Raw genomic sequence first — 16,548 nt, 5'->3', positions numbered from 1 at the left:
AAGGCAGAACTCGCTGTGTATTACCAAGGAGTTGTGGGAATTGCTACTACAGAACAGCCAGAATTACATCACATGCCTATTAAACATAGCATGTGCATCTACAGGATGGTACTGTTACCTGCCTTTCTGGTTTGAGTGATACGTATAATGTACAGCAGAGACCTCAAATCCCCCTGGAGAAAGCTCATTGACAGCACCTCCACAAACTTCTGACAATCCCATCAGAGGGTAGCCCAACATCAGTGTTCATGCAGGCAAAACACTGACTACAGTGACTCGATCAGCTGGATTGGTTGGACCACACAACTGCTGTGCCTGACTCAAGACTGTCAAAACAAAAGATCCTTACTCAGACCTTCCTCACAGCAAGGCCATCCACAAAGTCACTCTGAAAAAGAAAACTCACTGAGTCTTGGAGTCTCATGGCCAAGATCGTCCAAACTGGAGAAGCAGCATCCAAAAAGGTGCCAACCATTACGCATGTGTGAAGCCAAGCACAAAGAGTAGAAGGAGTGTGTGAAAACCCATGCATCCCCATCCACCTGCCTCAAAAACAATACCACGAGCCTCAAGAGGTGGGGGGGGATTTTAGGCACCATTTCAGTCATCTCCAGAGCCAAAAAAGGACAGCTGATAGCATCTGGCAGCTAATTCTGTCTATGCCTCAAATTTTATACACCTCAAAATCAGATTCCCCCCTCAGCCTCCTCTGCTCCAAGGAAAACAAACTCAGCCTATCCAATCTCCCCACATGACTGGCAACATCCTGCTGAATCTCCAGTACAATAAATGTGGTGACCAAAAATGCACACAGTATTCCACATGGGCCCTAACCAATGTCTTATAAAAGGAGTAACAAGATTTCCTTGCCTTTACATTCAACGCTCTGGTTAATGAAGGGAAGTATCCCATAGGTCGTCTTCACCAGCCTGTCTACCAGTGCTGACACCAAGGGATCTATGAACTTGCACACCAAGGCCCTTTTGTTCCTCAGTATCATAGAATGCCTATAGTATGGAAACAGGCCATTTGACTCATCCAGTTCTCCGAAGAGCATCCCACCCAGACTCACTGTTCTACCCTATCCCTATAACCCTGCATTTCTCATGGCTAACCCAACTAGCCTTCATATTCCTGAACAGTGGGCAATTTAGCATGGCTAAACCACCCAACCTGCACATCTTTCGACAGTGGGAGGAAACCGGAGCACCCAGAGGAAACGCCCACAGACATGGTGAGACTGTGCAAACTCCACATAGTCAGTCTTCTGAGGCTGGAATTGAATCTGGCTCCCTGGTGCTGAGACAGCAGTGCTAACCACTGAGCCACCGTGCTGCCGAAGTACTCCTTAGGGTGTAACAACAGCACCCAGGCAGGGACTTGAAGCGCAGGCCCTCTGATTAAAATTCCGATGCTCTACAAACAGAGGTACCCAGACTCCCTAAGATGGGACATCAACTCGAGAAGTACTTGCTCAATTAAAGAGGATTAAAAAGTAATTTACAAACTGTCCTATCACGGCATTGAAATAGTTTATTATTTTGTTGGGAAGCTGTGATTCATTACATAGCTGGTAAAAGCAGTGTCTCAGTGAGCACAGACTTTGGTGCTCACAGGGATGGTTTTGGGTGGGTGTGGGGGGCCAGGAATGACTACACCCACACCAACCTGAAACATTAACTCTTTCTCCTTCCACAGAGGCTGTCAGGCCTCTTTAGTATTTCAACCATTTTTTTCCCTTATGAACATCACACAGTCTTTCGTGCTCCTGGTTTAGGTTCTAATTTGGGTGCTCGTATTGACCAAAGTTTGGAAAGGTACATGTCATTTGATGCCTTGGAGTAGGTATCCATGTATGAAGTTCTGACGGGGTCACAATTGGTGGTATACACACTACTCTGAATTAACAGCTTACTGCCTAGGTCAATACAACAACAACAACAACAACAACAACAGGTACTGGAACTCAAAAAAGGTTGTCAAGAGCATGAAGCAATACACTAATGAAAATTCAGCTTCTCTCTCTAGATGTTATCAGACCTGTTGAGCATGTTTCAGCATTTTCTAATTTTACCCCAGTATGAGATGCTGGTCTCCAGGGGGTAAATTAGTGAATTTAAAAAAAGCTTTAAAAAAAATATAAAACTGATTTTTTTTAAAAAAAACCTTTTCTCTGAAAATTCCAATTTTCAGGATGTAACCCCTTTTAAAAAACATTGAAACAGCACCAGAATGTTTACAATTTAAAAGTTCAAGCAGGACAGAGATTATTTTCCCAACTACTGGAAATAAGAACAAAGAGACACAGTTTAAGAGAATTATCACATGGGTTATCAGAGCAATGGAATGCCTTACCATATGCCACCATGGAAAAGGAGTTTATAGCATTTCAGAAAAAAACCTGAAGAATTTTAAAAGGAAGAAAAGAATACAGGGGTAAAATGTTAGAGGACAGACTAAAGGAGATAGTTTCAATTGAAGAACTAGCATAGGTATAATGGACAAATGACTTCCTTTTGTTCTGGTATTTATGATAATCAAGGTCAGACATTAGGAACAAAATCACCGAAATATGAACCTGGCATTAATATTTCCAAAAGAACGCAGTTTTTCCCAAATCTGTGGATGGGCATTAATAGCCAAGATACTAAACCACACTCCACTTCAGGATTGTTGACCCTCTGAGCTTCCTTAACTGAACACACTGGTTGATCCATGCATCAGCTTGAAGCGAGGGTGCAACTGCCCAACAAAGCACTAAGTTCACTGTTTTAGCCCTCAATTCCTTCTTCTCTTCTGGTTTTACCCAGAACTTAAAAACTGAACTGAACGAATACTCTTGGCCTGCCTGCTCAAACTCTCATTGCCTCATATGGATTTGAACAAAGACGTTTTTAAAAAGGTCAAGTTTTAAATTTGTGGTTCCAGTTTGGCCAGGGTCTTCATCGCAGACAAGAGAGAAAACACTAAGCTGAGCTTTCAAGTTTAAAATGTGTCTATTTCCTACCTGTACTCTTTAGAATGAGGTAAAACAAGTAGGAGATGAGATAATCTGTGGATGCAGAATGGTTTGGTTCCTCTGCCAAAAGTTAAAATCACAAAGTTTGTCCAAAAGTTCTGAATTGCAACACATTGAACCAAGTCTCTCATTATTGTACAGAAGCCAAATACAATCACCCTCTTCCTAACCCTAACCAAAGATTGCTGAGTTTTGCTTTTTATGAACAAGTACATGGAATCACGCAATCCCACTACCATTTAAATGGGGTTCACATCACTCTGTGGGGCAATGGATTGGAAATGGCTACAAGAAAAATTACTCATCCTGGAATTCTGGACAATGAAATGGTATTAGTCGTTTCAGTCACGGAACCGTTGCTCTGCTGATTACCCAATGAGCAAGTCGAAAGATGCAGCATCACAAAAGTAGCATATACATTTTTAAAATATAGTATTGTACATTTAACACTTAGTTCAGCTTATATATATTTGTTCATCAACAGAAATGGGATGCCCTTCCATATGAAAAATTGTATAAACATCTGCTTGCTTTTTGACTTGCCCGACAGCTTATATATCTGACAAGGGCTAGGAAGGAACTGGTCATGATGCACCAGGCATCAGAAGGATAGAATCATAGAATCCCTAAAGTGTGGAAACAGGTCCTTCGGCCCAACAAGTCCACACCAACCCTCTGAAGAGTATCCCACCCAAACCTGTTCCTCCATTACTCTACATTTACCCCTGATTAATGCACCTAACCTACACATCCCTGAACACAATGGGGACAATTTAGCATGGCCAGTTTGCCTAACCTGCACATCTTTGGATTGTGGGAGGAAACCAGAGCACCAGGAGAAAACCCACGCGGACACTGGGAGAATGTGCAAACTCCACACAGACAGTTGCCCCAGGCTGGAATCAACATTAACTCAGTTTCTCTCCGTACAGGTGCTGCCAGGTGAGTGGACTTTCTCCAGCATTATTGTGTGTTTGCGTTTATGATCTCTCATGTCCAATTGTCCCAAAATTCCACTTTCTGGTCACCCTGTTATCAGAAGAATATTATTAAGCTAGAGAGGGTTCAGAAGAGTTTTACCAGGATGTTGCCAGGTATAGAAGGTTTGAGTTATAAAGAAAGCCTGGATAAGCTGGGACTGTTCTCCACTGGAGCATTAGGAGGTTGAGATGTGACTTTATTGAGGTTTATAAAATCATGAAGGGTGTAGATAGGGTTAATGGTGGGTGTCTTCCCGGAAGAGGGGGCATATTTATTTTGAGATGAGAAGAGAGAGACTTTAAAAAGACATGAGGGACAATTTTTTTTCCACAGAGTAGGGTTTGCGTGTGGAATGAACTTATTGATGAATTGATGGATGTGGGCACAGTTGCAACGTTTAAAAGAAACTTAGGTAAGTACATGAATAGAAAAGGTTTGGAGAGATATGGGCCTGGAGCAGGCAAGTAGAACTAATTTAGTTTGAGATAATGTTCGGCATGGACTGATTGATCCGAAGGGTCTGTTTCTATGCTGTATGACTCTATGGTTGCTAAATTAGAAGTTCAAGTGTCCACCCAAAGTAGGCAGTGGATGCCTTCCTTATACTTATGAGGTTCCTCACTCCTGTCTCAAGCTCAGTTCGTACCCCATTCACTGTGTTCCTGGGTTGCATGTTGCTACGGCTGTGGACACTGAAGTAAAGTCTACTTTAGAACAGTTTTGTGCATCGGGGAGCCAGGCTTACACAGGAATGTTGCAGGCCAGGGTTAGAGTCAGTTAAGGTTGACTTTGCCTGCTGTCCGACAGGAAGAAATGTAAAGAAAAGTACAACCACTGCAGTAACATGGTGATCTTGGGCAGGGATCCCGTTGGGAAGTGGTGAAACCCAATCATGAAAATTGGGAGTAGAATCAATAGGAAACCTGTCACAGAGACATCACGACTAACAGACTTGAACAGCTGATGTCAAAAAGATTCAGAAGCAAAATCACCAGTTGTTTTTTTTTGAACACCAGAGTAATATGACACCGGTTGCAAGACCAACTACCCACTGAGGTGAATGAACTTTTGGAACAGCTTTTCTCAAATCTGAGCTGCACCCAAAAATTCCCCACTGGAGTTGGCTTCAACATTTATTACCTGAATCACTTCATCAGAAATCGGTACCATAAAATCTCATATTATTGCTTTGATGGAAAAGGTGATGTGAGCTTGGCTTCTCAGCTCCCGTCACGAAACCCTTGATCTCTGCCAGGGAGAACAGAACTAACCAATCCTCCAACTCCTCGGAGATGCGAGGGGAATTGGCGAGAGAAAGAGATCGAGTGGTGTGGGGAGCACAAGCCAATGGATGCAGTTGGTGGGGTGAAGCCGAGAAGGAAGCTGTTGCTAATCCATGGATGTTCTCACGAAGAGCTCAGTCTCGGTTTGCAATGACTCCTTTATCATGTCACCAGAGACCTGTTCTGTACATTGAAACCATGAGCCTACTGATGAGTGCTGAGAAAATGTAAGTTGGAAATCAGCCTATTGGAAGGCAGTGAAATGGAGAAAAATTGGCCAAGTCAATGTCACTCTAAGTGCCCATCCATCCAGTTTTCACCAGTTAAAGGGATAACATCTACAAGGATGGTTAATGCTAACATGAGTGTGGGAGAGAAATACAGGTACATTCAATATTCATCTCAATACAAGACAAACTTCCATAATATCAACAATGTCAAACTACTGTAGAAAAATAGGACAGATCAGAATTTCCTGGCACTGGTCACTTCCTAAAAAGCTGCAAGCCATCTTTGCAAGATCCATTCCGGTCTTCTTCCTATTGGAAAGATGTTGTGAAACTTGAAAGGGTTCAGAAAAGATTCACAAGGACGCTGCCAGGGCGTAGGACCCGAGCCACAAGGAGAGGCTGAACAGGCTAGGGCCGCCCCCCACTGGAGTGCCAGAGGCTGAGGGATGACCCGACAGAGGTTCACAAAATCATAAGGGGCACAGACAGGACAAATAGACAAAGTCCCCTCCCCAGGGCGGGAGAGTCCAGAACAAGAGGGCACAGGCCCAGGGTGAGAGGAAAAAGATACAAAAGAGACCCAAGGGGCAACCCCCCACGCAGAGGGTGGCATGCATATGGAATGAGCTGCCAGAGGAAGCCGTGAAGGCCAGCACAATAGTGGAGTCCTGATGAGAAACATCAGGAAAACAGATCCCCATTTATTCTTCATTATCTGCATAAGTTCTTCAGTCCTGCAATCAGTTCACAGGAAAATGAGATAATTTTCATCTATTAAAACAAACCTGTTTTATTCTTGAGGATAATGCCAGACCATCAACTCCAAACTCTTCTGCATTATACATCCCTCCCTTTATGGCTGACATAAGCAACCCCATATCATCTAAATGCCAATTTCAGAAAACCATTGAATATTAACGTGATTACAATCTTGCTTTGATTTCCACCTCTCAAACTCGATTGAGTTTTTTGAAGAAATAACAAAGAAGATTGATGAGGGTACAGCAGTAGATGTGATCTATATGGACTTCAGTAAGGCGTTCAACAAGGTTCCCCATGGGAGACTGATTAGCAAGGTTAGATCTCACGGAATACAGGGAGAACTAGCCATTTGGATACAGAACTGGCTCAAAGGTCGAAGACAAGATGGTGGTGGTGGAGGGTTGTTTTTCAGACTGGACGCCTGTGACCAGTGGAGTGCCACAAGGATCGGTGCTGGGCCCTCTACGTTTTGTCATTTACATAAATGATTTGGATGCGAGCATAAGAGGTATAGTTAGTAAGTTTGCAAATGACACCAAAATTGGAGGTGTAATGGATAGCAAAGAGGGTTACCTCAGATTACAACAGGATCTGGACCAGATGGGCCAATGGGCTGAGAAGTGGCAGATGGAGTTTAATTCAGATAAATGCGAGGTGCTGCATTTTGGGAAAGCAAATTTTAGCAGGACTTGTACACTTAATGGTAAGGACCTAGGGAGTGTTGCTGAACAAAGAGACCTTGGAGTGCAGGTTCATAGCTCCTTGAAAGTGGAGTCGCAGGTAGATAGGATCGTGAAGGTGGCGTTTGGTATACTTTCCTTTATTGGTCAGAGTATTATATACAGGAGTTGGGAGGTCATGTTGCGAATTGCGTGCAATTCTGGTCTCCCTCCTATCGGAAAGATGCTGTGAAACTTGAAAGGATTCAGAAAAGGTTTACAAGGATGCTGCCAGGGTTGGAGGATCTGAGGTACAGGGAGAAGCTGAACAAGCTGGGGCTGCTTTCCCTAGAGCGTCGGAGGCTGAGGGGTGACCTTATAGAGGTTTACAAAATTATGAGGGGCATAGATAGGGTAAATAGGCAAAGTCTTTTCCCTGGGGTCGCGGAGTCCAGAACTAGAGGGCGTAGGTTTAGGGTGAGAGGGGAAAGATATAAAAGAGACCTAAGGGGCAACTTTTTCCACACAGAGGGTGGTATGTGTATGGAATGAGCTGCCAGAGGATGTGGTGGAGGCTGGTACAATTGCAACATTTAAGAAGCATTTGGATGGATATATGAATAGGATGGGTTTGGAGGGATATGGGCCGGATGCTGGCAGGTGGGACTAGATTGGGTTGGGATATCTGGTTGGCATGGACGGGTTGGACCAAAGGGTCTGTTTCCATACTGTACATTTCTATGACACTATTAGAAAATTCAACAAATATGCTGAATAATTTTGGGCTAGAAATAAAGACATGGATATGTTATATGCAGTTACCAGCCTAATTCAAACCCCATCTACAAAATTACCTTAGCAATTTGTAGTGTACAGTATTTATAATAGGTATTTATATTCCCACACAAAGATACAGCAGTTTTGTTTGCATTGACAAGAGATTGCACTAACATGGTTGGAGAGAAATAATGCCAATTGCGATACTGGAACAGTTACTTCATTCAGCGCAATTAACTTCACTTCATTGATAGTAATTTTCTTTCAGCTGATTAATGACACATGCATTGAATCATGTAGCTCTTTGCCTGATTGACAGCTTCGCACGCCACAAATCTAGATAGAGTTCGCTCAGCAAATAAACCACAAACAGCTTTGTAACCTGCTCCTAACCACTCAAACATTTCAACCAGGATATTCATTACTATTCCAACTACCCATCAAAACCTGTACTGCCATTCTCACATTCTGATCAGTTAATCTGAAGTGTCAACATCCCTTCTCCCCAGCACACCCCAATCCCCCATCCCATCGTGCGAGTGTGCGAGTGTGCAGAGAGAGAGAAAAGACTACCTCGCCTTCTTTCCATGGATGCCGCCTGACCTACTGTGGTCTCCAGCACTTTTTTGTCTTCAGTACAGATTCCAGCATCTGCAGAACTTAGAACTACATTAAATTGGCTGGCTAAGTGTTGTACAAAGCCACTCCAGTTGCAACCAAGGCAGCATGCAACTAAGTCATAGATCAGGTTTGATTGTCAGCTTCTGCTGATCTTAGATAAGACAACAGTAGGGGTGCTATGACTGACCTTCCTACCTAGGTATCCTGGTGTGAGAAAGGAGATCTTGCTCTCTTGTTTACCACACAGTAATCTCTGTCAGAAAGAACACAGGATCAAACCCAAATGGAATACTCCCCAATGATCCAACAACACAACCATGTGAAATTTAATCCTATGACTGTTACATCATACAAGGATGACGAGTGGTCAGTGTTGGACTGGGCTGGACAAATAAACCTATTGGACTAGAACATGGTGTTGAGAGATTCTTAACATCATACAAGGAAACCATTCAGCTCATTACATCTTATAAAAAGACAGGAATATAAACCAAGCCATTCCCTCATCATCTCCTTGTTGTCATGCAATTTTCTCTTCAGATGATAATTACCCAACTCCTTTTGAAATCAATGTTCAAATTTGCCTCCATCACTCCCTCAGGTAATGTACCCCAGATCCTAAACACTGCATAAGAATGGATTTTCCCCATGTCACCCCTGGTTATTTTGCCAATCACCTTAAATTGGATAGTAGTCATGATTTGGAGATGCCGGTGTTTGACTGGGGTGTACAAAAAAGTTAAAAAATCACACAACACCAGGTTATAGTCCAACAGGTTTAATTGGAAGCACACTAGCTTTCGGAGTGATGCTCCTTCATCAGGCGAAGGAGCGTCGCTCCGAAAGCTAGTGTGCTTCCAATTAAACTTGTTGGACGAGAACCTGGTGTTGTGTGATTTTTAACTTTGTACACCCCAGTCCAACACCGGTATCTCCAAATCATGACCTTAAATTGGTGTCTGCTGGTTCATGCCAGTGGAAATAGTTTTCTCCTGGTCTACAATGCCCAGATACTTCATGACGTCAAGCACCCATATTGAATGTTATGTCAACCTTCAAGGAAAACAGCTCAGTTTTGCCATTCTACACACACAAAGTTTCTCATTACTAGAAATATTCTTGTAAATCTTTTCTGCATCTTTCCAATGCCTTCAACATGCTTCCATAAAGTTGTTTCCAGAACTGGATAGAAAATTCTAGTTGAGGCCAAAACAATGTTTTATTAATCTTCACACCAGAAACTAACCCTAGGAGTCCACATCCTCTTTCAAAAACAAAATTACAAAAGAATTTATGCCTCTGCATTAAAGTGTTTAGAACTTTCAGTATTATACAATTTGCGAAAAAGGAACAGGATTAGATTGGATTGCAGTTAGAGAGAAAACAGACCTCAGGTAGAAATAGAAATAATGCAATTCTACCACCATCTTCCATAAGAATGTATTCTCAGGATATCTACTTTCAAAATTGTATTCACCAAGCCTTTTTCTGAAATAAAAATTAGTTTGCATGTTGCTTCTGCACAGGTTTGAACCTAACTTATGAAGTATAAATCATTGGTGCTTACCATCTTGATTTGATTTGACTTATTGTAGTCGCATATACCCAAGCAGAGTGAGAAGCTTTGTTTTGTGAGCAGTACAGGCAGATCACAGCAAACAAGGTCATATAGATCATAGGGTGCTTAAACAGAATAAAGGTATACAAGTTTACAGCTGCACAGGAAGTGGCAAAGCAAGATCAATTTTATTTGAAGTTAGAGAGGTCCATTCAGTCTAATAACAGCAGGGAAGAAGCTGTTCTAAATTTGGGACAGCCACAACTTTGTTATCACAACCTTTCTACATACGCTTCTTATTTCAATCCCACTGTCTATTACATCTACTACCCTGCTTGAGTTTGAATATTATTCTGTGACTTTGGAGCAACAGGATTCCAAACAACAAATCCATGGGAATCACTTTGAAATACGTTCTTTTAAAGTTGCACGCACACAATTTAAATAAAGCACGATCGGAACAAAGTTTCTGAAAATTTACAGCTTTCTTATATCCATGGTTTAGAAAAAAAAAGGTCCGTGACATTCGAAATTGAAATTAGTCCAAATTATATTCTAAATTAGTTAGATGAAACAAGCTGTAATATAATAATTGATTCACTAATCAATGAGATATGAAGAATATATATTTCCCATTTGTGATCCGCTAATTTGAGCTTACATACACTGACCAAACCACTAAACAAGAAAGGGTTTGGAGGGATATGGGCCAGGCACTGACAGGTGGGACTAGATTGGGTTGGGATATCTGGGCGGCATAGACGGATTGGACCGAAGGGTCTGTTTCCATGCTGTACATCTCTATGACTCTATGACAGTGACACTAGAGTCCAGTAAACTGCTGTGGAGAAAATATTTCAACATTGTCCAGTTACTTCCCAAACAACCTGCTTTACTAGTGCATAAAAATGACTTTTAAAAATTGTGTTTCCTTTGCCCCTGTGGATTTAAAACATGTGCAACTTAACTGAAGGACAGATTGTTTTCAGCAATTTGCTGTCACAAGCTCACCACGTTTGAATGAGGGAATGTCTTTGTTTTTATATTTGACCTTTTAACCCAGCACAAACAAAATATGGTTAAAAGCAAGATTCTTTATTGAACAGTGACATACCCCTTCCCTCACAAATTTACAGAATTAATTGCAGGAGACAGGATTAATGCAATAAATTCTTTTTCCAGCACCAGATGAAATTGTAATGCAGCTTGTATGTTGTACAGTCCAAGAAAATCTAACCCTTGGTAATATACAGCACAGTACTCAGGCAGATTAAACATGCGTGAATCCATACTTATATCACATAACATTGTCGGCGGTTTAATTTAATATCTCCGTTCTATTTTCAATTCACTTGGGGTCGTGCGGGTCACTGGCTGGGAAGCATTTATTGCCCATCCCTAGTTGCCCTTGAGAAAATGATGGTAAGCTACCTTCTTAACCGTTGCAGTCCATATGCTGTAGGTAGGTTCGCAACACTGTTAGGGAGAAGATTCCAGAATTTTGTCCCAACAACAGTGAATGAGCAGCGAAATATTTCCAAGTTTGGATGGTGAGTAGCTTGGAGGGGAACATACATGGCAATTTAACTTGCACACTCCGGGCCACAGGAATAGATTAGGTCCTACTACAAGATTTTCAAAAAACATATTCCTTTTAGCATTTAGTATTAATACAAATTTTGTATTTAGATTTATATTTTCAACTACATGGGATTTTGACCTGGAGAAAAGAAAAGTTAATTATTTCAGTTTTAAAAATTTGGAAATGTCTTTTGAGAAATTTTGCATGCAACATGAGGGGCACGCCCACAAGGCTAGGACTCGAAAGAGTCTGTGGCCCTAGGCTGAGGTTGCCCAAGAATACGTCTTAATCCCAGAGGGGCGATAGAAACAAAAGCCACTAGACATAGAACTCTCCTCATTACGGATTCCCTACAGTAACAATTAACTAGCCTTTATTGCCTCGAGGACGCTTCCAGCTGTTGATAGCGTTCAACTTTGAAAGACTAGAGGAAAATTCCATTCCTGCAGCATTTTAAAAATATAGAAGCTAACTAGATGCATTGAAAACATAGGGCTGTGCAGAAAAGTGACCAACATTTGTACACACCTTTTGCAATACTGGTCTTGCATTGTAGGCAAGGGAATTTTGCTTTTATACCCTGAACTATTCCAATTGAAGGATAATCCCCAATTTACAGATCTGCCTTCTTCATTTGTTCAACGATTTACAGATTGAAGAAAATGATGTCCCAGGTACAAGTAATGGGAAAGAGGAGAAAAATCATTCAAATGTAAAGCCCTGTGCCATCAGATTTAGAAAATAAACAATTTTTGCACTTATATGCAATTCAACTGTAACTTAAAATCAACACTGTTCCTATATTAACCCCTATATAAAATGAAGATGGAAATCCTGCATATCTTGCATAATCGATTTTAGTCCATGAACATCCGGCTGAAATTCACGCTCATGGTGTTAAACGATTGGGCAGTGGGGTTGATATAAATAATACATATACATTCCTACTGCAAAAATAAAACTGAAAAACATCGAACCAGATCAGAGAATAATGTGAACACAATTGAGAGCCCTTTTTAAAAAGACGTGCCTCCTCACTCCTTAACGATATTGACTATGTTGCTGTGTGTTTCTCGCCGATAAGATGCAATCATTCAGAAAAGTACGGGGGGTTGGTGACATCTTTCACAGGTCAACTTTACATCCTCGGGCATTCCTGGTCATTATAAGTTTTGCGAGGAAATACTTCTGCAAAACACCGTGGAGCTTCACTGCTCATGTTTTAAAGGGATGGCTGCACTTTCATTCTCGCTGAGTCTGGTCCCTTCATTCCAATCATCTTTTGAGATGATCCAAATTAAAGAGTGCGTTTGATGTGTTCCACTCAACCAGAGACAGCATCTTTTGTTTAAAAAAAAGGGCGATGGGGGGGGGGGGGGAATGGGGTGACGGGTGGAGAGACAAAAAAAACAAGCATTTGGAACTCTGAGGTAACGTGAACACTCCCACCCACTGGCGACAAATTGAAACAAAGCGACTGCACCTTTTAATATTGAAACACTTGACAGTTACATTGAATTTTCAGCCTGTCTGAATAGGAAGGCTGCAGTTTATCATGAAACCCCAAGTCGCACATGAAAATCTAAACTCCTTTTGCCACATGAACTTGAAAATTGACGGACTTAAATATAAGTTGATCGTTGCTCCCCATTCATAAAATTGCCATAAAATTCGTGAGAACTCCCAAACCCAGTGAAAGTGTATTTTAAAAACAATTTTTCAAAGAGAGAGAGAGGTTTCAAGAGGTTGTTTTTTTTTCCCCTGCAGTTTTGAATCCAGAAAGTTTGGAGTCAAGTTTGCACTGTAATGTGTCGCTATCCACCTCAGTATCTCCATCAATTATTGAAAGGGGTTCTACCCGTTGGAAATCTGAGCGCCTCCCAAGGATCTCATCTTCTCAATCATCAAAATACATTGGGACTGTTGTTTAACGCACAGGGTAATCCTCACCTGTAAACAAATTGCAAAGCCTGGGAGAGACGCGTATAACAAGCAATATTTCAATCCCTGTGCGTGCCTTTACTATAACATAAATTGATTATCACGTTTAAAAAAAAGGTCAGTTTAATATGGCGAACTGGCCAGACATATGAGTTCATTAAAAATGTATGAACACAATGTTCAAATCCCTTAGACAGAAGGTTTCACAAAAGTAACTTTTTTGTTTTATTCCAAACTCTGTTGGAAAGTGTAATTTTCACATTATAGTTAAAGCAGTGGCCTGTGACACAAGGAAAATCAATTTAGCAGGAGTTACATAGCGTCTAATATCCCAGAACTGACATTAAAAACGTTTTACTGACCGACGCCCGCCCCCTCCCCCCAAAACATCATTTGTCCCACAAGTTTTAGCCAGACTCGAGCTCTCTATCGTTAGAAATTCTCTCGCTCCTAGGCACCACAGAACCCAGTAAAAACAAATCTTCTCGCACAACTGTTCCTTCCAACCTGCAGTACGACTCATTCTAAAGTTCGTTGAAGTATCGTCCCGCAGAGGATTGAAACGCGAGGATTTTTTTTAAGTCATCGTTTTATTTCTCAGCTGGCAAGGTTAACTACGATCGAAGCCGATTTATCTCCGTTCGGGCAAATTGATTTTGTCACCAGGGGATCAGCAGTCAGTCCAGAATTCCAAAAGAGGCACTCGGCCTAAAGTGGACCATCATTTCTACTGAGTAAATTGTGTCCAAAGAGACTACAACAGCTCCCACTTGCTAAAATCATTTTAACTTGCTACATTACTGGATACATGAGTACAATATAGGGTAGACAATTTTAAACATTGTTGCCTTTAGCCTCATTATTGCAAAATAACCGCCTTATGTTATGTTACGTACTGACGTACAAAGAAAACAAAACCAGACATTCTCGAAGTCAATTACATTTTATATCACGCCAAGAGGTGATTGACTTCAGGGTGACTGTCAAACATTAACAGTTTGGACAACTGGATACAATAAAAAAGCGAAATTAAGAACAATATTGTCTGAAAAACTAAAATTTAACAAGTTATGCTTTTGAGCCCAAAATAAATGCATTTCATTGTTATACTTTGATAAAGGACTCGGCGGAACCCTTTCCAGATATTGAATTCACCTACACAATTACGCATCGCTCTTTGCAACAACAAAAATCTACCTATTGCTGAAGGTGACTGTGTACTGGAGGGAAGAGCAAGCAAGCCATTGCCACAAGACCAACGTGCATGTACTCAGAATTAGTGTTTCCAATACAGACAGATAATCCATATATTTACAGAAAAACTCAAAACTACCAACACATTGCAATGCAGGGAGCACCAAATTAAAAAAAACGACTTCCCATGTTAACATGTGCAAATGATCTGAGTGTGCTCCTTTTGCAGAGAGAACTTGGCAGCTCTGAATTGAATGTCCCTGGCACGAGCAGACACACGACCGAATATGAACCAGGGTTTGCATCTGCTGCTCAAACACCGCGGCTGAGGAATTCTGAGAGACTCAATTCCAGTCCAAACCTGAAGCCCAAAACACTTTCAGAAACAAGAAGGCAGGGGGGGGGGGGGGGGGGGGAAGCGGTTTGTCGCAAGTGTATTTTTGGAGGGTGGGGAAGCACGTTCTTTGAGATTTTGTTTTAAAAAATGAAAACTCCTTAGACATGCCTCCCAACCCCAGTCTACTATCCTCGTTTTTTTTTGTCCCTATCCTCATTCGGCTGCGATAGTCTCCTTCCCCCTTTTCTGTCGACACATACACAGAAGCAAACAAAAGGCTTGATGCATTTTTTTTTAAAAATCCCCCCACTTACCTCAGTTTTGGTGATGCGGTGTCTGGCCAGCTTGACGACGGCGAAATTGCCTTTACCTAAAGTACGCTCGATATCGTAGAAACCCACCCGCACAGACGCCCGATGCAGTTGACTCGGGCAATCGGCCATGACCATGCTGGGAGCCGGTATAACACAGCTACTGCACTCATATACACAACACTGGACCCACAACAACAAACACACCAAAGTAAGTTTCTCTCATGTGTGTGCGTGTGTGGGGAGGGGGAAGCAAAAAAAAAGAAAATATATTAATTTTGGAAAAACAAAACAGGATCTAAGAAATGGTCGGAGGATACTTCAAGGAAGATGTGTGTGTGGGGGGGTGGGAGGAAAAAGGAAGCAAAATAAAAAAAAAAGGTGGGTGGAGGGCGGGATACTGGATAGTCTCAACCCCGATCTAAGAGGCAACAAAAGGGAAATAAGGTTCTAAGGTCCCGGTCGTTGCAGGAGAAATCATTGCTAGCCTGGCTGACGCATATTGACGTAAAAAACTCCGGACTAATGTGTGCAGAAGGCGGGTTCTGGAGCTTTTTCTCACAGCCCTGCGAATTTATCTCCATAGCAACCCTATCCACCTTTTACGTCAGAGACAGCCACTTCTATTCTCGAGGTTGTCAACTTTGAAGTCTAAATACTGCCACAGCGCTGCTGCTGCTCCTACAGAATGTGCTCTCTCTCTCTCTCTCACACACACACACAGGATTCAACACCTAAAGCAGGGGAGTTTCTGCTCTGACTTCACGTCTGCTGCCTCTTCGGAGATTTTGCCTCCTTTCTGCGCACTCACCTCTTCCCCCCCCCCCCCCCAACCCAAATTAAGAAACTGAACACCAAAAGGGAGTTGGAGACTTCTACTCTCTATTGTTTTCGAGTAACTTCCTGGTTACAAAGTACATCACGTGGCAGCAATTTGGATGTTCTACATTTTTTCTTGAAAAAAGGAACAAATGTTTTGCAACAGCGAGTCATCTCAAAATCCAGGCACAATGCGTTTCAGCCTCCCCTCCCCCCAAACACACAGACACATATCAGTGCACATGGTGATGCTGGAGGTTAGCATGATTGCCCAACTATATTTGAGTGAGCTCCAATTACTCTTTATTCTGCTGACCTTGCCTGCTTGGAAGTGGAAAAAGAAGCAGTCCTGCCGCGAAAGGAATGTGTGTTTCTGTAGCGCCTTTCACGACCACGGGCTATCCCCATCTTGCAGCCAATGAAGTGAGTCGTGAAGTACAGCCACGGATGTAATGTGGGAAACACAACAGCCGG

The 16,548-nt window shown here is 42.0% G+C and overlaps 1 protein-coding gene across 3 annotated transcripts in view; it reads right to left on the bottom strand.

Moving 5' to 3' along the window:
• Positions 1-16,004, bottom strand: part of LOC148142251 (serine/threonine-protein kinase SIK2-like) — a 58,571-nt gene extending 42,567 nt beyond the window's left edge. The window contains exons 1-2 of one of the 3 annotated variants that reach the window (XR_015751974.1): positions 15,259-16,004; positions 9,900-12,813 (exon numbers count right to left, since the gene is read on the bottom strand). Coding sequence is in view for 2 of the 3 variants with exons in the window: in XM_087976383.1 (XP_087832509.1) it covers positions 15,259-15,393 (135 nt within the window). In the remaining variant the exon portion in view is untranslated. The remainder of the gene's footprint in view (positions 1-9,899; positions 12,814-15,258) is intronic. The other 2 variants (XM_087976383.1, XM_087976384.1) reach the window with 2 other exon arrangements.
• Positions 16,005-16,548: the final 544 nt, after the last annotated feature.

Source organism: Chiloscyllium plagiosum, unplaced genomic scaffold, assembly GCF_037043375.1.
Source record: "Chiloscyllium plagiosum isolate Xiang-an unplaced genomic scaffold, Cpla_swu_hap1 HiC_scaffold_29, whole genome shotgun sequence".
NCBI lineage: Eukaryota > Metazoa > Chordata > Chondrichthyes > Orectolobiformes > Hemiscylliidae > Chiloscyllium > Chiloscyllium plagiosum.
Note: the sequence above shows the minus strand (reverse complement) of the source record. Positions and strands in the feature narration are given on the sequence as shown.